Source organism: Marmota flaviventris, chromosome 1, assembly GCF_047511675.1.
Source record: "Marmota flaviventris isolate mMarFla1 chromosome 1, mMarFla1.hap1, whole genome shotgun sequence".
Lineage (NCBI taxonomy): Eukaryota > Metazoa > Chordata > Mammalia > Rodentia > Sciuridae > Marmota > Marmota flaviventris.
This window is the reverse complement of record NC_092498.1, coordinates 191,237,892-191,256,196: the sequence shown is the minus strand read 5'-3', so window position 1 is coordinate 191,256,196 and position 18,305 is coordinate 191,237,892. Positions and strand designations below refer to the sequence as shown.

Sequence of the window (18,305 nt, the reverse complement as noted above, 5' to 3'; positions counted from 1 at the left end):
TAGTAGTAATTTTCAGTAATGTTTTTTGTGTAGGCCAACTAACCAACCCTGAATCATCCTTTCATAGGAATGATTTAACTTGGCACCCACCTTCTTTGACAAATACTTCTGTTTTGGGAAAATGTTGGTGACTCGAGGTTTATGATCTAGTGTCTCCCTGTTATCAGGTGCTTTCACTTTATATATCCTGACAAGCCAGTGTTCTGATGTAAAGGCTTCCTCCAAATGCTTGAATTTAATGTCCTTATTTCCAATTTCAGCATTACGTGTTCGGTCAAAACCTGGGGGTGTACGAAAATCCAGCTGCAAAAGTAACATTAGTATTGGATGTTAAACATACTGGAAAACTTATTCCGTGTTAGAAATTAGTAAATGTTGTTATTAGAGTAATACCCTCTCCCTTAAATTAAGAAAACAGAATCAAGAAATGTACCTTTATAGTTCTCATCATATGCTAATAACTAGACAGGAGGTAATCAGGAAGGGGGATTGAATCAGAATAAGGATTTTACAGTCCTTGAGTGGACTAGATGAGCAGCTTACAGACATTAAAAAAAAAAAAAGATGAATTCCAACAAAACCCTTTTTTAAAAATTTGCCCCCTCCTCCTTTTTATAAGTATATATAGAAAACACACAGAAGGCATTTCTTTTCTTCCTCAGAGCCTTACAACTATCTGTTTTCTCTGTCGTGGCCTTCAATTCAATTCTTTTGTATTGCTGGCTCCTTCTTATAGCCTCTGACCTCAACCTAAATAGCATCTCTACAGAGAAATACTTTTTTGAGACTAGTAGTTGGTAAGTTTCTTCTACTGTTTCCTACAGAACTTTGTTCTTTTACTCTATAGGATATACTGTTAACCTTTTATTTATTTTTAAAGTTTCCTATATCTTCCACTAGAATGACGACTTTATCTTATTCACAGTGTATTTGTATTTTGAGGGCTACTTGTTAAATAAGTGCACAAGTAAACAGTGGTATTATACCCTGGAAATGTACTACAAAGGAACCTCAACAAGCTGATCCATGGGAGGATTTATGAGGAATAGAAAAAGAAAAAACAGGGGAAGAGTGACTACAAAATATTCAGACTAAGTTTATGTAGCATACAAACTTAACATAGGTAAAGTCAACTTAGAAACAAAAATAAAACCTCTATTCCAAAGAGTAGACAGCTTATTTTGGCTTGTTTACACAACACTAAAAACATATATAAACATTATTTAAACTATATCTCATCTATAAGCAGGGCAGGCATCAAAATAAATGCATGCTAGAATCATGGTTTAAAAATAGTCCTTCAACACAATCATTAGCAGAGAAACTAGTCATTTTCCCCAGAAAACCTAATTTCTGGAGTGACTAGTTATTACTACTTTCATAGCCTAAGTTGAGACACCAGCAAGTAGCCTTCAAAGAAACAAAAACTTACAATTAATTATTGTCTGTCTGGCATATTCTTTGTTTTTAAAGCCACCTCCGGAGTTAATTACAGTTCAATAAATAATGAAGCAAATGCCTGGCTGTACAAATCTACCTTGAAGTAACACAATGAGCAGGAGTACAGTGATATGCATGCTCTTCTAAAAAAAAAAAAAAGTGTACCAAGCCCATATTTGCCATAACAATTGTATTTTTCAAAAGGTTAAAATTTTGTTTCACAAACTGAAACCTAAACAAACCCCTTCTGTTTATAGAATTATCTTGATCCCTAGTGATAGTATAAAATTAAGCAGTTTTCCCCCTGCTTTCTAGGGTTATCAACTTACCAGAAAGCACTATGAAATTAGTTTTCACTGAGATTTTAATATGGAGGCAATAACTTGGTATTATAGTCAAGTAATAAAATAGCTATTAAAAAAAACTTAGCAATGGTTGGGGAGGGATGTAATTTTTTCCTCAACCCTCATGAGTACTTAGTTGAGATGGGCCCCTGTCAACAAAGGATAGATTAAAAAAGAGAAAAACAAGTATAATAATTTATGTAGCACACATCACATAGGAGAAGTTGCAATGAAAAACTCAAAAAAATGGCTTAGAATTCTGGATTATACATAACGTTTAACAAAGAACACTTAAGTTTGTGGGGGAAATGACAAGACAAAGGAAAGGGTATTAAGACTCCAGAATAAGAAAGTATGGGAAGGTAAATATAAAGGAGAAATGAATGGCATATTGGGGTGACATGTTCCGGTTTCCCTCAAAAATCAAGTTATAAGTTCAGTCCAGCCCACATTATTTGAAGACAAGGAAAACAAAAATAAAAACAAGTAGAGTCCAAAAGAATGTGAGGGTTACATGACTTGACAGAGCCTAACCTAAAACACAGGTATTATAACATCAAGTCCATTGTTCTTCTTTTTTCCCCCTCCTAGAGACAGATTTATTTAGGAAAGCAAAAACACATTCAAGGGAGAATATGAGTTATCTCAAGAGAGAAACATATTTTGGGATAATGAAAGGAATACTTAAGTCAAGGGAAAATGTTGGCCACCTCCAGAGAAAGAAACAGACCCTCTCTTCCTTCTTTCTGCTATAACGCCTCTCTGCACATTCACTCATTTTGCAGATCATTAGCTTTTGTTACACATCATTCTGAATTATTAGGAAACTCTATTCCAGACAGTTCTAGCTATCTGGGATAATGGAGAACAGGTATAGAGTGAATGTCTGAAGTGACCATATAATTTAACTCTTTAAGGATTTTCTCCACCAAGCAGCGAAGTGGTATACTACCTAAGAGTATTATGTTTCCTAGCTGGGAAACCTTGCCCCTGGAGAACAATGCCTTCCAAAAGCAAAAAGTCAAAAGGTAAGATGGCAAGCGAAGGTTGGATTTGAGCTAATGTTGAAAAAAAAATATTTTGGAAATAAGTCCTTGATCTTAATTATTTTCCTAATTTCTCACATTATACAGTACAATAAAATAGCATTATTCTAAGTTTCTAGAGGCATTAGGATTATTTTTTCTTCTGAATAAAGACTGTAGAAAAACTGATTTAACTAACCTGCATTTCTCCAAATCTGTAGTATGACATTTTATACATAAGGCAATTCAACAAAGTAGGGGATCCTGCTTTGTCTACACGAAATTCTCCCTGTGGAGTGAAATAGTCACTTTCCTATAAGAAAGAAACCAGAAGTTTCTATGTCAGTTCAGTTTAACACATCCAAAGCTACAGGGTTTCCCTTCTGCATTTCCCCCCAAAGGAACCAGCTTTTGAGGTATATTCATAAAGTCATGTTCACTTATATCCCTCACCCCCAACTTAATCCCATCAGATTTAAAACCATCTAATAAAGCCTTAAAAATAATTTATGAAGAATGGTACCAACAAACCATGGTTATAATAACAGGTAGGGCTGACTCTTTCCAACTCTCCTCTTCCTCATTCATTTTCACAATTTTCCTATATGAACTCTAAAATCAGCTCCTTTAGCTGGAGAAGGGAATGTTTAGAAAACTAACAATAGTATGTAGAACTATTTTCAGTAATAATTTATAAATTAACCTTTACAAGGAACTATTTGGTACTCCAGTTAAAAAATGTAATTTTTGACCCAGAAATTTCTGGTCCACCAGAGTACTTGTATATGGGTAAACTAATAAATGTAGAAAGCTACTTGTTGCATCACTGTTTGAGATTAAAAAAAAAAACTGGAAAACACATAAAAATCCATCAATAAGGATAGGTTAAATAAATTAAGAATATAAACATATACAAACACATAACATAATATACTACATTCTGCAAATGTAAAAAAAAGGAATAAAGAAGCCTTCCATAATCTAATATGGAAAGATTCTCAAGATATACAAAGTAAACAGTGTCTATACCTTATTACTATTTATCTGCTTAAATGAGAATCACATAAACAACAAAAAAAGTGAGTACAAGGTATATATTATGGTATACAACATGATCTGAAATACATGTAAACTGTAGAATATCTAAATGGAGTTAATTAAATATGCATATTTTTTCCATATACTTATTTCCATATGGTGAGAACACCTAAAAATCTTGTCAATTTACAAGTATACAATACATGTTATTCACTACAGGTCTATCCTTTTTTTCCAAGAAAGGAACCACTGGGAAGTTCTTTGGGACAGCGCAGAATGGCCAAGAGACCAGCAATGGAAAACTAAAGCATAAAAGGTCTTGCATTCCAGGATAAGGAGAGTTTGGATTTTCTATCAATGTATCACCAAGACAGTATCTATTTCATACTAGCCACTTGGTGAGGCTTCATCTATATTACCACAAACTTTCATAATACCACCACAAATGAGTTACTGTTGACATTTTCAATAGTGATGACTTAGTCTTGTCTTGGTCATCAAGATCCATATCCTGGAATGAGACTTGGTGTTCATTTATGCTGAGTGATCCAAAATAATTTGCCCATAACCCAAACTTATAGTTTTAGTTTGTATTCATTTCTGTTTCACCGCCTTGCCCCATCATCTATTGAAGGCTTTTAAGCCAGACAATGACGTGATCAATGTCATATTACGTTGGGAGAGCAAAGAAGACTAAGGCAAAGATAGCAATTTCAAGGTTGCTGTCCTCTTCCAGGTTTACAATTATTAGAGTCAGTACCAGGTTAGAAACAATGAAAATGAAAATATAAAGAAAGGGCTGATGTGAGAAGGTGTGAAAAAGTAAAAGCAAGAAAATTTGGGCAAGGAACTGCTTCATAGAGTTGAATGTAAGTGCAATCTTGAGGATACAGTCTGAGATATGCATCACTAGGCAATATTGTTATCATGCATGTGAATATCATACAGTATACTTATACAAATCCAGATGGTATAGCTTACTACATACCTAGGCTATGTGGTATATATAATACTGTCAATTTGTAGTCTGCAGTTGACCTAAATGTCCTTACTTATCATGTGACTATGAAATATGAGTTTCAAACGTTCTAAATCTAGGAAGTGCTTCTAGTATCTTTAATAAATAGTAAAATCAGGATAAGGGACTACTTAGGGGGATAGAACAATGAAAACAAATATAATGCAATTAAAGAGATAAGATTTGGACATTATGGACTGTCTTTCACATACCTGGGATTATCTAGTTTCTTACCCGAATGTCTTTTGGATGTTCTCCTTCAGCTATTCTAACCATCCAAAGAAACTTATTGATATCATCACCAGAATAGCCAATAACCCCTCCAAAAATAACCAAAACATAATCTACATCTAGAGTCCTCATGATTTTATAGGCTGCTGTTTCATTAGAAGACATAGCTTTTCCCACCTGCAGAATAAAATAAAACTGAATGTACACTTTTACTGCAAGAGCCTGACTTACCTGGATTTTTTTTTTTTTTTTGCAAAAATGATTTTCTAAGATATCAAAGAATTTATTGAGATTTATAAACATTAACAACTCACTATAATCAATTTATAGCAGAAATGTCAAAATATGAATACATGTTCTAATATTTTGCTAACAATTAAGCTCTATGAAATTAACATTTAAAAATGAAAGTAGACAAACTTTTCTTTGGTGTGTGTAGTATTATATTGAACCCAGGGCCTTGTGCACACTAGGCAAGAGCACTATTACTGAGCTACATCCATAGTCCTTTTTAAATTTTGAGGCAGGGTCTTTCCCCTTGGTTGCCTGGAATTAAGGCATATGCCACCAGCAAAAGGAGGCAAACTTTAAGAGACAATTTCTCACAACTTAAGGCAGGGCTTGCAGGTGATCTTGCTAGCACATATTCTTTACCCCAGCATAGCAGACATTTGATTACTAGCTACAACACTAACAAATAGAATTCATTTAGTTGACCCATTTATCTATTCAAAATTTTTAAAGCCCAGAAGTGATCACCTTAATTTATGTAGATTAGTCATTTAAAAGTGAACACACTTTGCATATCCATAATGCATTTGCTTTACATATTTGCAAAGATTTTTTTAAGTTTATAAAATGGAAAATATAAACATTTAAAGTTTCAGATTTTGCCTAATTCTCCAGTAAGCTTAAATATAAAATATACCAGAAGCAAGTCTGATTCTGAATTATACCTATAAATAAGTAAATACCATTCTTACAAACAAAATAAGTATATCTTTAAGTAACATTATTAAATATGTTAAAGAAATATTTTGAGACCTCAGCAATTAAAGAGTACTTTCATCCTCATCTTTTCTATTTAATCACAAGTGAAACTTGACTGAAAAGTAATAGGATTTTTTAAAAAAAATCTTTTTCTTAAAAAGTCAAATGCTTACCAGTGCTATGTGACTGTTATTCCAGGTATTATTATCCACCAAAGTAGTTCTATTAGCCATTCCAGCTATTTGATAGCCATAATCCCACCAAGACATCACTCGGGCATGTTCATCTGTATTTTGCCTTAGCCAAAAGTAAGCTTCTCTAAAATCATCTAAGATATTCCTGGTGCTGAAAAGAATCATAATATTTTAAATAAGATTTAAATATGAAGAAGATAACTTAAAATTTTGAGGTGCTAAAACTACTGAATAATTTCACATTTTAAGGATCACAGTTAAAAGCTTCTAGGAAAAAAAAGAACAAGAAAATGAGGAGCAAAGCCAGTGCTTCTCAAACTAATATGAATACAAACCAAAAAGCAGATTCTGATCAAATAGTTCTGGGGTGGGCCTGATATTCTTCAAGTCAACTAAACTCCAATGTGAAGCAGAAGTGGTAAGAGGCAAGGCAATGTATAAATCAACTGTTAAATTTTAGCTGCATCAGAATCATCTGGGTCTGTTAAACTAGACTGCTGGGCTCTACTTCAGCAATGAATAGATAAATGGGTCAACTAAATGATTCATTAGGCTTAGGGCAGAGTCAGTGAATTAGCATTTTCTAACAAGTTTCACTGTAATGATGATGCTGTGTTCAAAGGGATACATATGAAAAAAAAAAAAAAAAGTACACCAAAATTTTGAAAAAGAGCAGCATGAAATACTACTTACCCCTTCAAAGGTGGAGAGAGAAGTCACACCCAAATGGGGAAAAAACAAAAGCAGACTGATGGGCTGTGGGTGTAGCTCAGCGCAAAGTCTAGTATGTGTGAGGCCCTGAGTTTGATAGGATAGAAAAGAAAAGGAAAAGAAAAAGGGAAAATGGAAAAAGGAAAAGGGAAAGGAAGAAGATTCAAATTCAGGGCCTCAAACACAATTCTATCTTTTGAGTCAAAAAGTATATGTTTTGAGTGTGTGTGGAGGGGACAGTGTTCTAAAATCTTTTTGTAGTCAAGTCATTTTCTTACCCATCATGATTATAAGAGGCTAGGACCACACTTGGACTGGAGTAGGCATTGCTTGTGACCCAGGTACAGTGTACTGCAAACATCATCAGCAGCATCAGCATCAACATAGTGACAATACTTTTTATATTAGGACCTAATCCCTCTTCAGTTTTTTCCTGTTCAGTTACATGTTTCCTCACTTTACCTGCCTGAAGATACAGAAAACTGGTTAGACAAATTCATCATTTGACTTGCTTCACAGGACATTCAAGGGAAAAAAGTTGGGAGAATGATAATCAATTTAATTCTGTGATTCACAAAATGTGTAACTAGCAGATATTCTTCTATAGGTTTAGAAGAGTTTTCTAAAACTTTATCAAAGTAGATTCTAAAGTCAATTGTGAATCAAAGTTTCCTGGGACCAGGAGCTGATCTCAGAGTGAAATAATCTCTAGTAAGAAGCTACTCCAATCAATTATCCTTATTTCTTAATTAAATATATAGAAGATAAGTAAATGGCCCATTCTGACAGTATGAAATCTAATATATAAATTCTTAGAAAATCTTAAATTTTACATCCTAAAAATGACAATGTCTACTTATAATCCAGACTATGCAGGACTTCGGTATGGGGAAAAAAACTGCATTTACTGAATTAGCCTTCTAATTTCGAAACCCTAAAACCAATGGACTTGGTAAAAAACACCAAAATTACTTTGAACACACACATTTATCATCACCACCACTAAAAATCAGAAGAGAAAACCAGTAGTAATCACAAACTCAAAATTACAAGATTGATTAAGATACCACAAAACAACAAAACCAAAATATAACAAAAATCCCAAAAGCATGTGTCAAATCTTTATGAGTTTTACTGATCTTATGGTAAAGACAAAGAATTTCAGTTAACTTCTATAGTGGGAAGTTTCATTACTTACTCACTGGTATTCAAAACACTAGTCAATATTAAAATAGCAAGGTAAGTTTAATATGGCATCCAAGATTTGCTTTAACAAGTCTTTTCCACACATACAAACTTGATTTGTTAACTGAGAGACTACAGGTTAAAAATGAATTACATTGTATTAGCTACAGATGGTTAAAAAACGGGAGGTTTAAAAAGTAAATCAGTTAAATATCAAATTATCATTTAAAAAGTTGATAATGTATATGGATCTTAAAGATAAGCACTTATCCACATGGCTTAAAATCTCATGTAATTTAGCAAAGCACCAAGTGTTTGCTGTAAAGAAGTCTATTAACAAATTTAAGTATTCAGGTTAACAAATGCCCCCAAAGAAAGAATTCCTTGTCTGATTACATTCTATTTTCTTACTTTGAGCTAAAAGATCGACTGGGATTCAAATTTTGAAGCAAACATTGTAACCAAACAGAAGCGTCACAGCTTATCTAAATCCTCATTTAATCACATTTCTTAATATGTATGGTTCATATTGTGGTAGAAAAATTAAGAAAGCACATTAAATTTTTAAAGGCCTTAGTTTAGATTCCCCACCTTATCATACAAATTTCCTGGGTTTCTTTTGTCATCCTCATCACTGCTGTCTTCCACAGGTGGATTTTCCCTTTTCATGTCATCCCCCAAATAGTGCTCAAAAACATTTGAGAAGGCAATTGCAGACAGCATACAGACGACTGGAGTCAAAGTCAACATCAGTCGCACCATCACTCCAGCAAAGTAGACAGCACTGATTGCATACAAAGCAACTGCAAAGACAAATTCTCTTACAACACTTCAGGGGAAAACATTCACCGGAAATTAAATATTTAATACCACAGTTTAAAACAAATCTAAAAGTAGAGAAATGTCTCATTAATTACCTAATTGCTTTTATATTAATACTGATAGTCATATTTAAAAATCAGAATTAATGTTGACTAAATAAAAACTAATAGAGCAATAGTTTGGAGATAGGTATCATGATTCATATTTGATTAATTTTAGGTATGGGGAATTAGACTAAATCATTATTTGTCAACAGCATCTTATATTATAAAATCCTTAGCTGACAGAAGAAAATATATTTCTATATTATATTATTAGGCACAAATTAACAGAATAAAATATGGTCCATGAAAAGCCACTGCCAATTTTTAGCATAAAGCCTGTTTTAAAGAAAAAGTGGGATGAGAAGAACATTATATTATTAAACAAAAGAATAATCTACAAGTCACTGTCAGGCAACTTTTTAAAAAATTTCAGACAAATTTCCAATAGCCTTCTAGATATGTGCTAATAACCACAGGAAAAAGTTCTACAACTTCTGGTTGAAGGTTATTAACTTTACAAAGTCAATGATCATTGAGATCATAAAATATTTTTCCTAAAGTAATACATTTATTATACCATATTCTTAAGCTTACAGCTCAATGACTTTGTATATAGGTATGCCCCCCTATGTAATTACTACCCATGATGACTGAGGTACATAATATTTTTCTAGCTTCTCATGTCTCAGATAATAACTGCCCTCTCCCCTATAAAAAAAAAAAGTAACCACTATTCAGCATTAACTTAGGTTTCCTTATTCATCAACTTTAGAGAAATAGAATCATTTAGAAGTATCCTCTTTTGTACTGACTTAATTTGGCCACACTATTCTTTTGTTAACTGCTGTAATGTACACCACTGCACAAATCTATAAAAATATTCCTATCCATTCTATTGCGTATAATTAGGGGCTATCCTGGATAAAGTTGTCCCGTGAATTCTTAAATATGTCCTTTGGGGAATATATGTGCTTACTTCCCCTGAGATAGGGGATATGGGATTATTGGGTCATCAGGTGGGCTTATGTTTAAGTCTTTTTGAATGATGCACTAAAACATGGCCTTAATTCAGAGTTTACTAATCTAGATAAACTAGAAAAGAATTAGTATCATTTATACATTCGGGTTTATACATTTGGGTGTTCTGCAGAAGTAACCCAAGGTGATACTTATGGTCTAGGCCCTATACTAGTACAAACTCAAGTCCTGGTATTATAAATTATTGGCTTGCATGACTCTGTACATATTATAAATCATTTCTCAACATTTGTTTCTATCTATGTCTAACCACCACAGCACACTTCTTGTAATTATTAAATTATGTAAGAGCATTTGGTTTGCAAGCCCCTCCCCTCCCCATGTATTGGGGACTGAACCCAAAGGCACATTTTTTTTTTTTTTTTTGTACTGGGGATTGAACTCAGGGGCAGTGGACCACTGTACCATAACCCCAGCCCTATTTCATATTTCTTTATTTGTCAATGAACCTTTAATTTTATTTATAATGTGGTACTGAGAATGGAACCCAGTGCCTCACACATGCTAGGCAAGTGCTCTACCACTGAACCACTACTCCAGCCTGCCTATTTTGTATTTTCATTTAGAGACAGGGTCTCGATGACTTGCTTAGCACCTTGCTTTTGCTGAGGCTGGCTTTGAATGTATGGTATACATTACCCCTGCCTCAGCTTCCTGAGCTGCTGGGACTACAGTGTGGCTGCTTATTTTAAATATTTTATGTCAGGTCTTGTCAGTTGGAAACATACACAAATAAGTCAATGAAAGAGTTGTAATCCTTATTCCAATATAGAATGTACTTTCTGAAACTGGAATAATGGATGACCCAGAAAACTTGTTCCTACTTAATCAAATCTAACTTAGAAATTTAAGTCAAAATTATACTGCCAATAAATTTTTAATTCTCAACCATAGACTACAATAACACTAACTGCTAAGAAACCACAAAAGTGAACATAAAATTCATACAGTAGCTGGGGTTGTAGCTCAGTGGTAGGGTGCTTGCCTAGCACGTGCAAGGCCCTGAGTTCGATCCTCAGCACCACATAAAAATAAAGGTATTGTGTCCAACTACATTTAAGAAATAAATATTTTTTTAAAAATTCACATACTAGCTCTAAATTAAAAGTTAATAGTTAAATATACATAATGAAAATTCTATTCTCCTTGGCTAAGCACACTGTGCATAACAGGGAAGAAAATGTATTCTGAATATATATCAACCAAAAAACAACAAAACCTTGAAGTGGGTAATCTAGAAGAAAAAAACAGACAGACAAACAAAAATTGTTCCCAAATCAAAGTATTCATTAAAAAAAAAAAAAAAAAAAAAAAACAACTCTTACCAAATACTCTTTCATCGTTGATATTTTTGATGCAGAACCATAGGCCTGCTGGGAAGGTACATACAAGAATATGTAGATCAAAGAAGAAAGACACCCAAGTCGTAGGTTGATGCTCAGACACTGATGCAATAATTGGAATGTGTATTTTTGCATACCTGATATTAAAAAAGTTATTATTATTTACAATTAAATGGTAAAACATTTCTGTTTTTCTTTTTGAGACAGGGTCTCACTACATTGACTAAGCTGCTCTTAAACTTATGGTTCAAGGTGATCTTCTTGCTTCAGTCTCCCAAGTAGTTGAGACTACAACAGGTATAGTAGTTTACCACCACACCCAGCTATAAGTTCCTTTGAAATGAAATTTTCTTGGACTGTAGATATGGTTCTTAGTCCCCCCACCTCTTCTAGTTTAAACATGCATTCTAATGTAACCAGCTATACTGGAAATAAATTTGTTTGATCCACATCAGTAAAACTAAAAACCAATGTGCCCTCATAAAACAGAAAATTATCAATGGCTGATCATATGACCCTGGCTCTGATTTCTAACACAAAAATCTTGCTCCAATAGGAATTTGTTCTCCAGTATCTCCATCTCTTATTTTATACAAGTGAATTTCACTACCTTTTGGACTTTATTAAAAATAGCATAAATACCTTATCCAATAAGATATGATGCCACAATGCCTTGCTTATGGTGTGGAGGCAGGTGAGGGAAATGAAAATTCCTGAAACACCCTGAGATTCCATATCAGTTCAATCAAAGTTTAGAAAGTTAAGAGTAGGGATAACTAACAAAAGTTAACCTGGTAGTTTACCCTAATCAGAATAACCTCACTATGACTAATTCCCTCAAATCCTCTGGTGATCCCACAGGCTGAACTATCAATGTATGCTTACATATAAGTTATGTAGGAATGTATATGTCCTTTTAATTAGACATGGACACGAGCCCTTTTGGTATCACATCAGAAAGCATGCTCATTCAATAAACTATGTAAGGTTTTTATTGGGTCACCTAGGAAGTTAACAAAGACAGAAGAGCACGAAAGCAGAGGGGGGATAAATAGTCATTAACATATATTTTCTTATTTCTACAAAAATAAGTTAGAGGAAAGAAGTTTACTTGAACTAGTTGTCCAATTTGAAACCAAGATTTTTTCATTAATTCATAATATATTGGAGCAGATATTCTCTAGTGTATTTCATAGATTTTTTTTAAGAAATAGAAGCTTAGATCATGTGATATTAGAAAAAAATTTGAACTTTCATCATATGGCATGGATTTATAACATAGCATCTATTCTTAATATTAAAGATGAAAGCTTTATATGTTACTAAAAAGTTCCAACCACTAAATTGCACAAATGTTACCTAAATTTTGACAAACAAAAATAAGGGAGTGGCTATGTTGAACAGAAATACATGACTTATATTGCATATTAAAGGTATACTTAAAAAGCTACTATTAACAAAGATAATATTCAAGAGAATCAACATTTAATAGAATTTTTGGCATATCCTAGGTACCTGACTCAAATAGAGACAGAAATACTAACAATATTAAAAACAGAAAGAAATGGGTGTTTTAATTTGAAGCTAAATAACATATCTGTACTTACCCAGTGTCCCATAATGAATAAAACCTGCCACTCCATGGTGCAATGTAACCTTTGAAGGAAAAACGTAGAGGAAATTATCTGCCTTTTTATTATTGTGTTAAAAAAAAAAAAAACTTTTTGGTGTGCATGTAGAGGAGGGGTTTCTGAGGATTTAAGCAAGGGGTGCTCTACCACTGAGCTACATGACTAGCCCTTTTAAAATTTATTTTGGGACAGGGTCTCACTAAACTGCTAAAGATATGCACCTCTGCCCCTGGTTTATTTATCGTGCTTATTTTTAATGGTTTTATGGTTGTTAATTATGGATTGATTTAAAATAATGTAAAAATTTTCAGTTTTTCTTCTATAGGTACCAACATAGTTCACATGTCTGGCAATCACATAAAATAAGGTAGTAACTGAATCAAAAACAATAATCCACAGAGAACCTGTTTCCAGAGAAAAATAAGTTAAATAACAATTAAGAAACTTAGCACTCTAAATAACACTTAGATAAAATTATAGGAAATTTTCCAATTCACTCTGAAGCTTCTAGTTGATTAATAAAGAAGGCTCAGATAATAAACCAGTGAACACTGGATAAATTTTTAAATGGGTGTGGTGTATAGTTTGCCAAATCTCATCATATTATAAAGATGATTTTAAAGACTTATGCCTTTTTTACTCCTGTCTATACTTAATGATTTTATAAGGTAGGCTGGTAAATTAATTTTACAGAATAACTTTAGAAAGAATTTGACTTGTTCCTAAGGATGGGTAAAGTCACGGTTAGAAATTTAGAATACAGAAGCAGAATGAAACTGATGTTTGACTGTGAAAGAGTAGGGGAGAGAGGCAGGCACAGTGGTGAGTGCTTGTAATCTCAGCAATTTAGAAGACTAAGGCAGGAGGATGCAAGTTAGGCCAGCCTCAAAGCATACTTAGAACCTGTCTCAAAAACTATAAAGGGTGGGAGGAAGCTCAAAGATAAAAGGCCCCTGAATTCAATCCCCAGTTGTGGTGGGGAGAGTGGTTAGGCAGAAGAGAAAGTGCACACAGACAATGTAGTAGGTTATCACTAGAAGCTCTGACTTGTTTGTTTTGGGCCTATTTATCCAGAAAGAAAAGAATGTTTGTGAATTTATCAGGGACTGAAGCAACAAAATTAAGATAAACTTAAAAATCACAATTTGAAATAATGTTATTCAGATTTTAGAACCTTTGATTATTATTTTAATATTGTTTGTACAGAATACAACCACAGTATTTTACCTACTAGGATAAATGGAATATATGAAAAAAAATCTGTGTAAAAATTACCCTTTTGAATAATCTAGAGACAAGATTCACATTTTACAGGTGATGGCACCTACCTGTGTAAGTCAAATAGATGACACTAAGAAACACAGCACCTGCAGCTAGTGATACACCCAAAAAGAAAAGGGTCTGGAACTCCTGTTTTGTTAATCGGTCTCTCAGATACTGCAAGAAAGCATAAGCTTGCAGCAATGCAAAGACACCTAATTAAAGAAAACAGGGTCATATAAATAATTGACAATGCAATTTTCATAGGCCATTTAAAAATTTTCACTTGAAAGGGCTTCTTACAATACCCTAAAACATTCACACCAAAAACTAGTTACTTCATCTAGCTAACATTTTCACTGTCAAATGATAACTGACCAACCAATTAATACATCCAAAAAATCCTATTATAGATTTCCCCCCAAATGATCACACACCCCCACCCCGCCACGTACCAGACAAAATAAATCCCATTTGAATGACTGAAGTCTATTTAACTTCTTTCCTACCTCTATATTTTAAATGACATATTTTCTGGGTGGGAGTGGAGGAATAATAAAAACATCATTAAAAATAACCCTAATGACTTGGATCAGGAGAATCCTGATATAGTCACTGTTTATAACTGAATGATAAAAGTGTGACCTTAATTACACACTTAAAGAAGACTCTATCCTGGTGTTGGGGTTGAGAACAAGTTACCTCAAAACTCAGCATCTTGGCATTTGAGAAAACAAAGAAATAGGAAGGTCTGTCTGATCACCCTCTATTCTACCCTGATGCAGGACATAAAAGAATTTTCTGACCTTCCTCTAAACAAATATCCTCATCCCAAAGGGATCCTCCCTGTACCCTGAGGAAATTAATGAGATGCCAAGAACATGAACAAATAGAACTTTTTAAATTCTCAGTTTATTATCATTACATCATAACTCCCCTTTGTCCAATCATATGATTGTCCTCTCTTCATCAAACCTAAGCATAAAAACAATTTTCTCTGGATTTTTATTTCTGAAGACTCCAGTCATACAAAAACTTCTATTAAAATTTCAGAGTCCTAAGACCCTTAGCCCACTGGGAATATTAATTTTAAAATAAATTTAATCTTTTTAAATATATGCCAGCAGAAAGCATTACAATTCTTATTACACATATAGAGCACAATTTTTCATATCTCTGGTTGTATACAAAGTATATTCACACCAATTCGTGTCTTCATATATGTACTTTGGATAATAATAATCCTTACATTCCACCATCATTTATAACCCCATGCCCCTCCCTTCTCCTTCAACCCCTCTGTCCTATCTAGAGTTCATCTATTTCTCTCATACTCCCTCTCCCTATCCCACTATAAATCAGCTTCCTTATATCAAAGAAAACATTCAGCATTTGGTTTTTTGGGGATTGGCTAACTTCACTTAACATTATCTTCTCTAATTCCATCCATTTACCTGCAAATGCCATGATTTTTTTCCTCTTTTATTGCTGAGTAATATTCCATTGTGTATATATGCCACATTTTTTTTATCCATTCATCTACTGAAGGGTATCTAGGTTGCTTCCAAAGTTTAGCTATTGTGAATTGTGCTGCTATAAACATTGATGTGGCTGTGTCCCTACAGTATGCTGTTTTTAAGTCCTTTGGGTATAGACCAAGGAGAGGGATAGCTAGGTCAAACGGTGGTTCCATTCCCACTTTTCCAAGAAATATTTATACTGCTTTCCATATTGGCTGCACTAATTTGCAGTCCCACTATCAGTGTATGAGTGTACCTTTTTCCCCACATCCTCACCAACACTTATTGTTGTTTGTCTTCATATTAGCTGCCATTCTGACTGGAGTGAGATGAAATCTTAGAGTGGTTTTGATTTGCATTTCTTTAATTGCTAATGATGATGAACATTTTTTCATATATTTGTTGATTGATTGTATACCCTCTTCTGAGAAGTGTCTGTCCAGGTCCTTGGACCATTTGTTGATTGGGTTATTTGTTTTTTTTTTGTTGCTTAGCATTTTGAGTTCTTTATATACCCTAGAGTTTAGTCCTCTATCTGATGTGTAGGGGTAAAGATTTGCTTCCAAGATGTTGGCTCTTTATTCACCTCACAGATTGTTTCTTTTGCTGAGAAGAAACTGTTTAGTTTGAGTCCATCCCATCCCACTTATTGATTCTTGTAAAATAAGTTTTTTTTCCAAGTACATTACAGAATAATTACATAAGAGTATTATCAAAGATTAGATTTAGGAAATGTAATAACATACATAAAAATAGGTGGTTGTGTATACTGACATTGCTTTATATTATACTATATAGTTCTGTGTCTGAAATTAGTAATTAGCAAACTGATAAAGTCAGAGTATGTTCTAAATTTTGAAGTGCTACGTAACAGTAAGATAGTGGTTCTTACCTTGAGGAGGGTGGATGATAGAAGGTTTTAAGACCCACTGAGAATCTGATGGTAAGTACTTTGGAATGTCTCACAGAAAGTTATATACTGTATACCAATTGGGCATCAATAATCTGAAAATCCAAAATCTAAAACTTTTTAAGCACAAATATGATGCTCAAAAAGTTATGGTTCTAGAACACATTAAATTTTTGGATTCGTGATGCTCAACTGGTATGCAAATATTCTAAATCTGAAAAACTCTGTAATCTAAAACATGTCTGGTGCCAAGCAAAGGGATAATCAACTTGAGCTGATATTCATAAAATATTATAAATAAATTAACTACACATGGACTTATTGTGAGTCATGGATGCTGCACTGAGAATCACTGATAGTTTTATTTATAGATTTCCCATAAGTGGAACTCAGTTTATTTTGGTTATTATTGAAAACTTAAAAAAAATTTTTTTAAAATATTATTCCTTTGGAAGATTGACGACCAATCACACATTTACATATCCTTTAGAAGGAAAATAGTCTTTCTCATACCTGCAGCTGCCATGTGTTCACTTGTTCTGATAGGCTGGAATCCCACAAAAGGTATCTGCATGGATAATATTAAACCCACAATGTAGAAAGTGCTATATGCTATAAAGACAAAATAGGAAACAAGGATAATTTACTACTATCAGTAAGTACTCTAAATATAAATACATAAAATTTTACTTTTTGTAGCAAAGTTTCAACTGGACCTAAGAACAGAATCCTAAAGTGTCTGTTTTTACTTTCTTTTCCCACACACAGAATCAAGTTCATTTTACTCTAAATTAGTAACCACTAATATGACCCACAAAGCTATGTAACACACACATGAAATAAGTTAATTCCATTCCAATTGGCATTAATCCCTAATATTCACAATCTACTATCACCTCCCTCAGCATATATGAATACCTGCTATTGTCTCAAAAGTGCTAAAAATTTCACACCTTTTCTACAGTCTTGTAATATTCTTCATATTGTACTTTAAGAGTAAAAAACTTAACTGTATGTTCACCAAGTTTTCTGTGATTAAAGAACATGGAAGTCAAGCCCTAAAGCAGACCAGTTACTGAATTTAGAATCTAATAAAAGAAAACTATTTGCACTCTGCCCAGAATATGCTGCAGTATTCTCAGCTTATGCTAATGCCAGTGCACAGGAAAGCTGGGGAGAGAATTACAATCTGTGTAAAGGACTTGCTTTGTACTCACATGTTTACATACTTTGTACACACAATAGTTAGAAATTAAGATAAAGCCCACCAGAAGTCAATATAAAAACCATTTATAAAATTTATTCACATTTTATAAATATAGTCAATGTTCAGTTTTTGGCAAATAAACCATTATCAAAAAGAGTGGGAAGCACACTTTAGAATAGCACAGTGCTGTAGCATGCATTTCTGCAGGCTATATATTATGTATAGCATATACTTCTCACCTTAGATAAGAAAAATTGCTTTTTAAAGAAAATCTATTTACAGAAGGTAAATTATGGGATATTAGTTCAAATATTATGTTGTCTCCCAAGCCGAATCATAAGAAACAACTACAGC

At 33.4% G+C, this 18,305-nt stretch overlaps 1 protein-coding gene across 1 annotated transcript in view; it reads right to left on the bottom strand.

Moving 5' to 3' along the window:
- Positions 1 to 18,305, bottom strand: part of Stt3b (STT3 oligosaccharyltransferase complex catalytic subunit B) — a 97,653-nt gene that overhangs the window by 4,452 nt on the left and 74,896 nt on the right. The window contains exons 6-15 of the mRNA XM_027932179.3: positions 17,258 to 17,356; positions 14,383 to 14,529; positions 13,031 to 13,079; positions 11,406 to 11,560; positions 8,768 to 8,979; positions 7,270 to 7,457; positions 6,260 to 6,431; positions 5,100 to 5,273; positions 3,009 to 3,122; positions 91 to 303 (exon numbers count right to left, since the gene is read on the bottom strand). Coding sequence (XP_027787980.1) covers positions 91 to 303; positions 3,009 to 3,122; positions 5,100 to 5,273; positions 6,260 to 6,431; positions 7,270 to 7,457; positions 8,768 to 8,979; positions 11,406 to 11,560; positions 13,031 to 13,079; positions 14,383 to 14,529; positions 17,258 to 17,356 — 1,523 coding nt within the window. The remainder of the gene's footprint in view (positions 1 to 90; positions 304 to 3,008; positions 3,123 to 5,099; positions 5,274 to 6,259; positions 6,432 to 7,269; positions 7,458 to 8,767; positions 8,980 to 11,405; positions 11,561 to 13,030; positions 13,080 to 14,382; positions 14,530 to 17,257; positions 17,357 to 18,305) is intronic.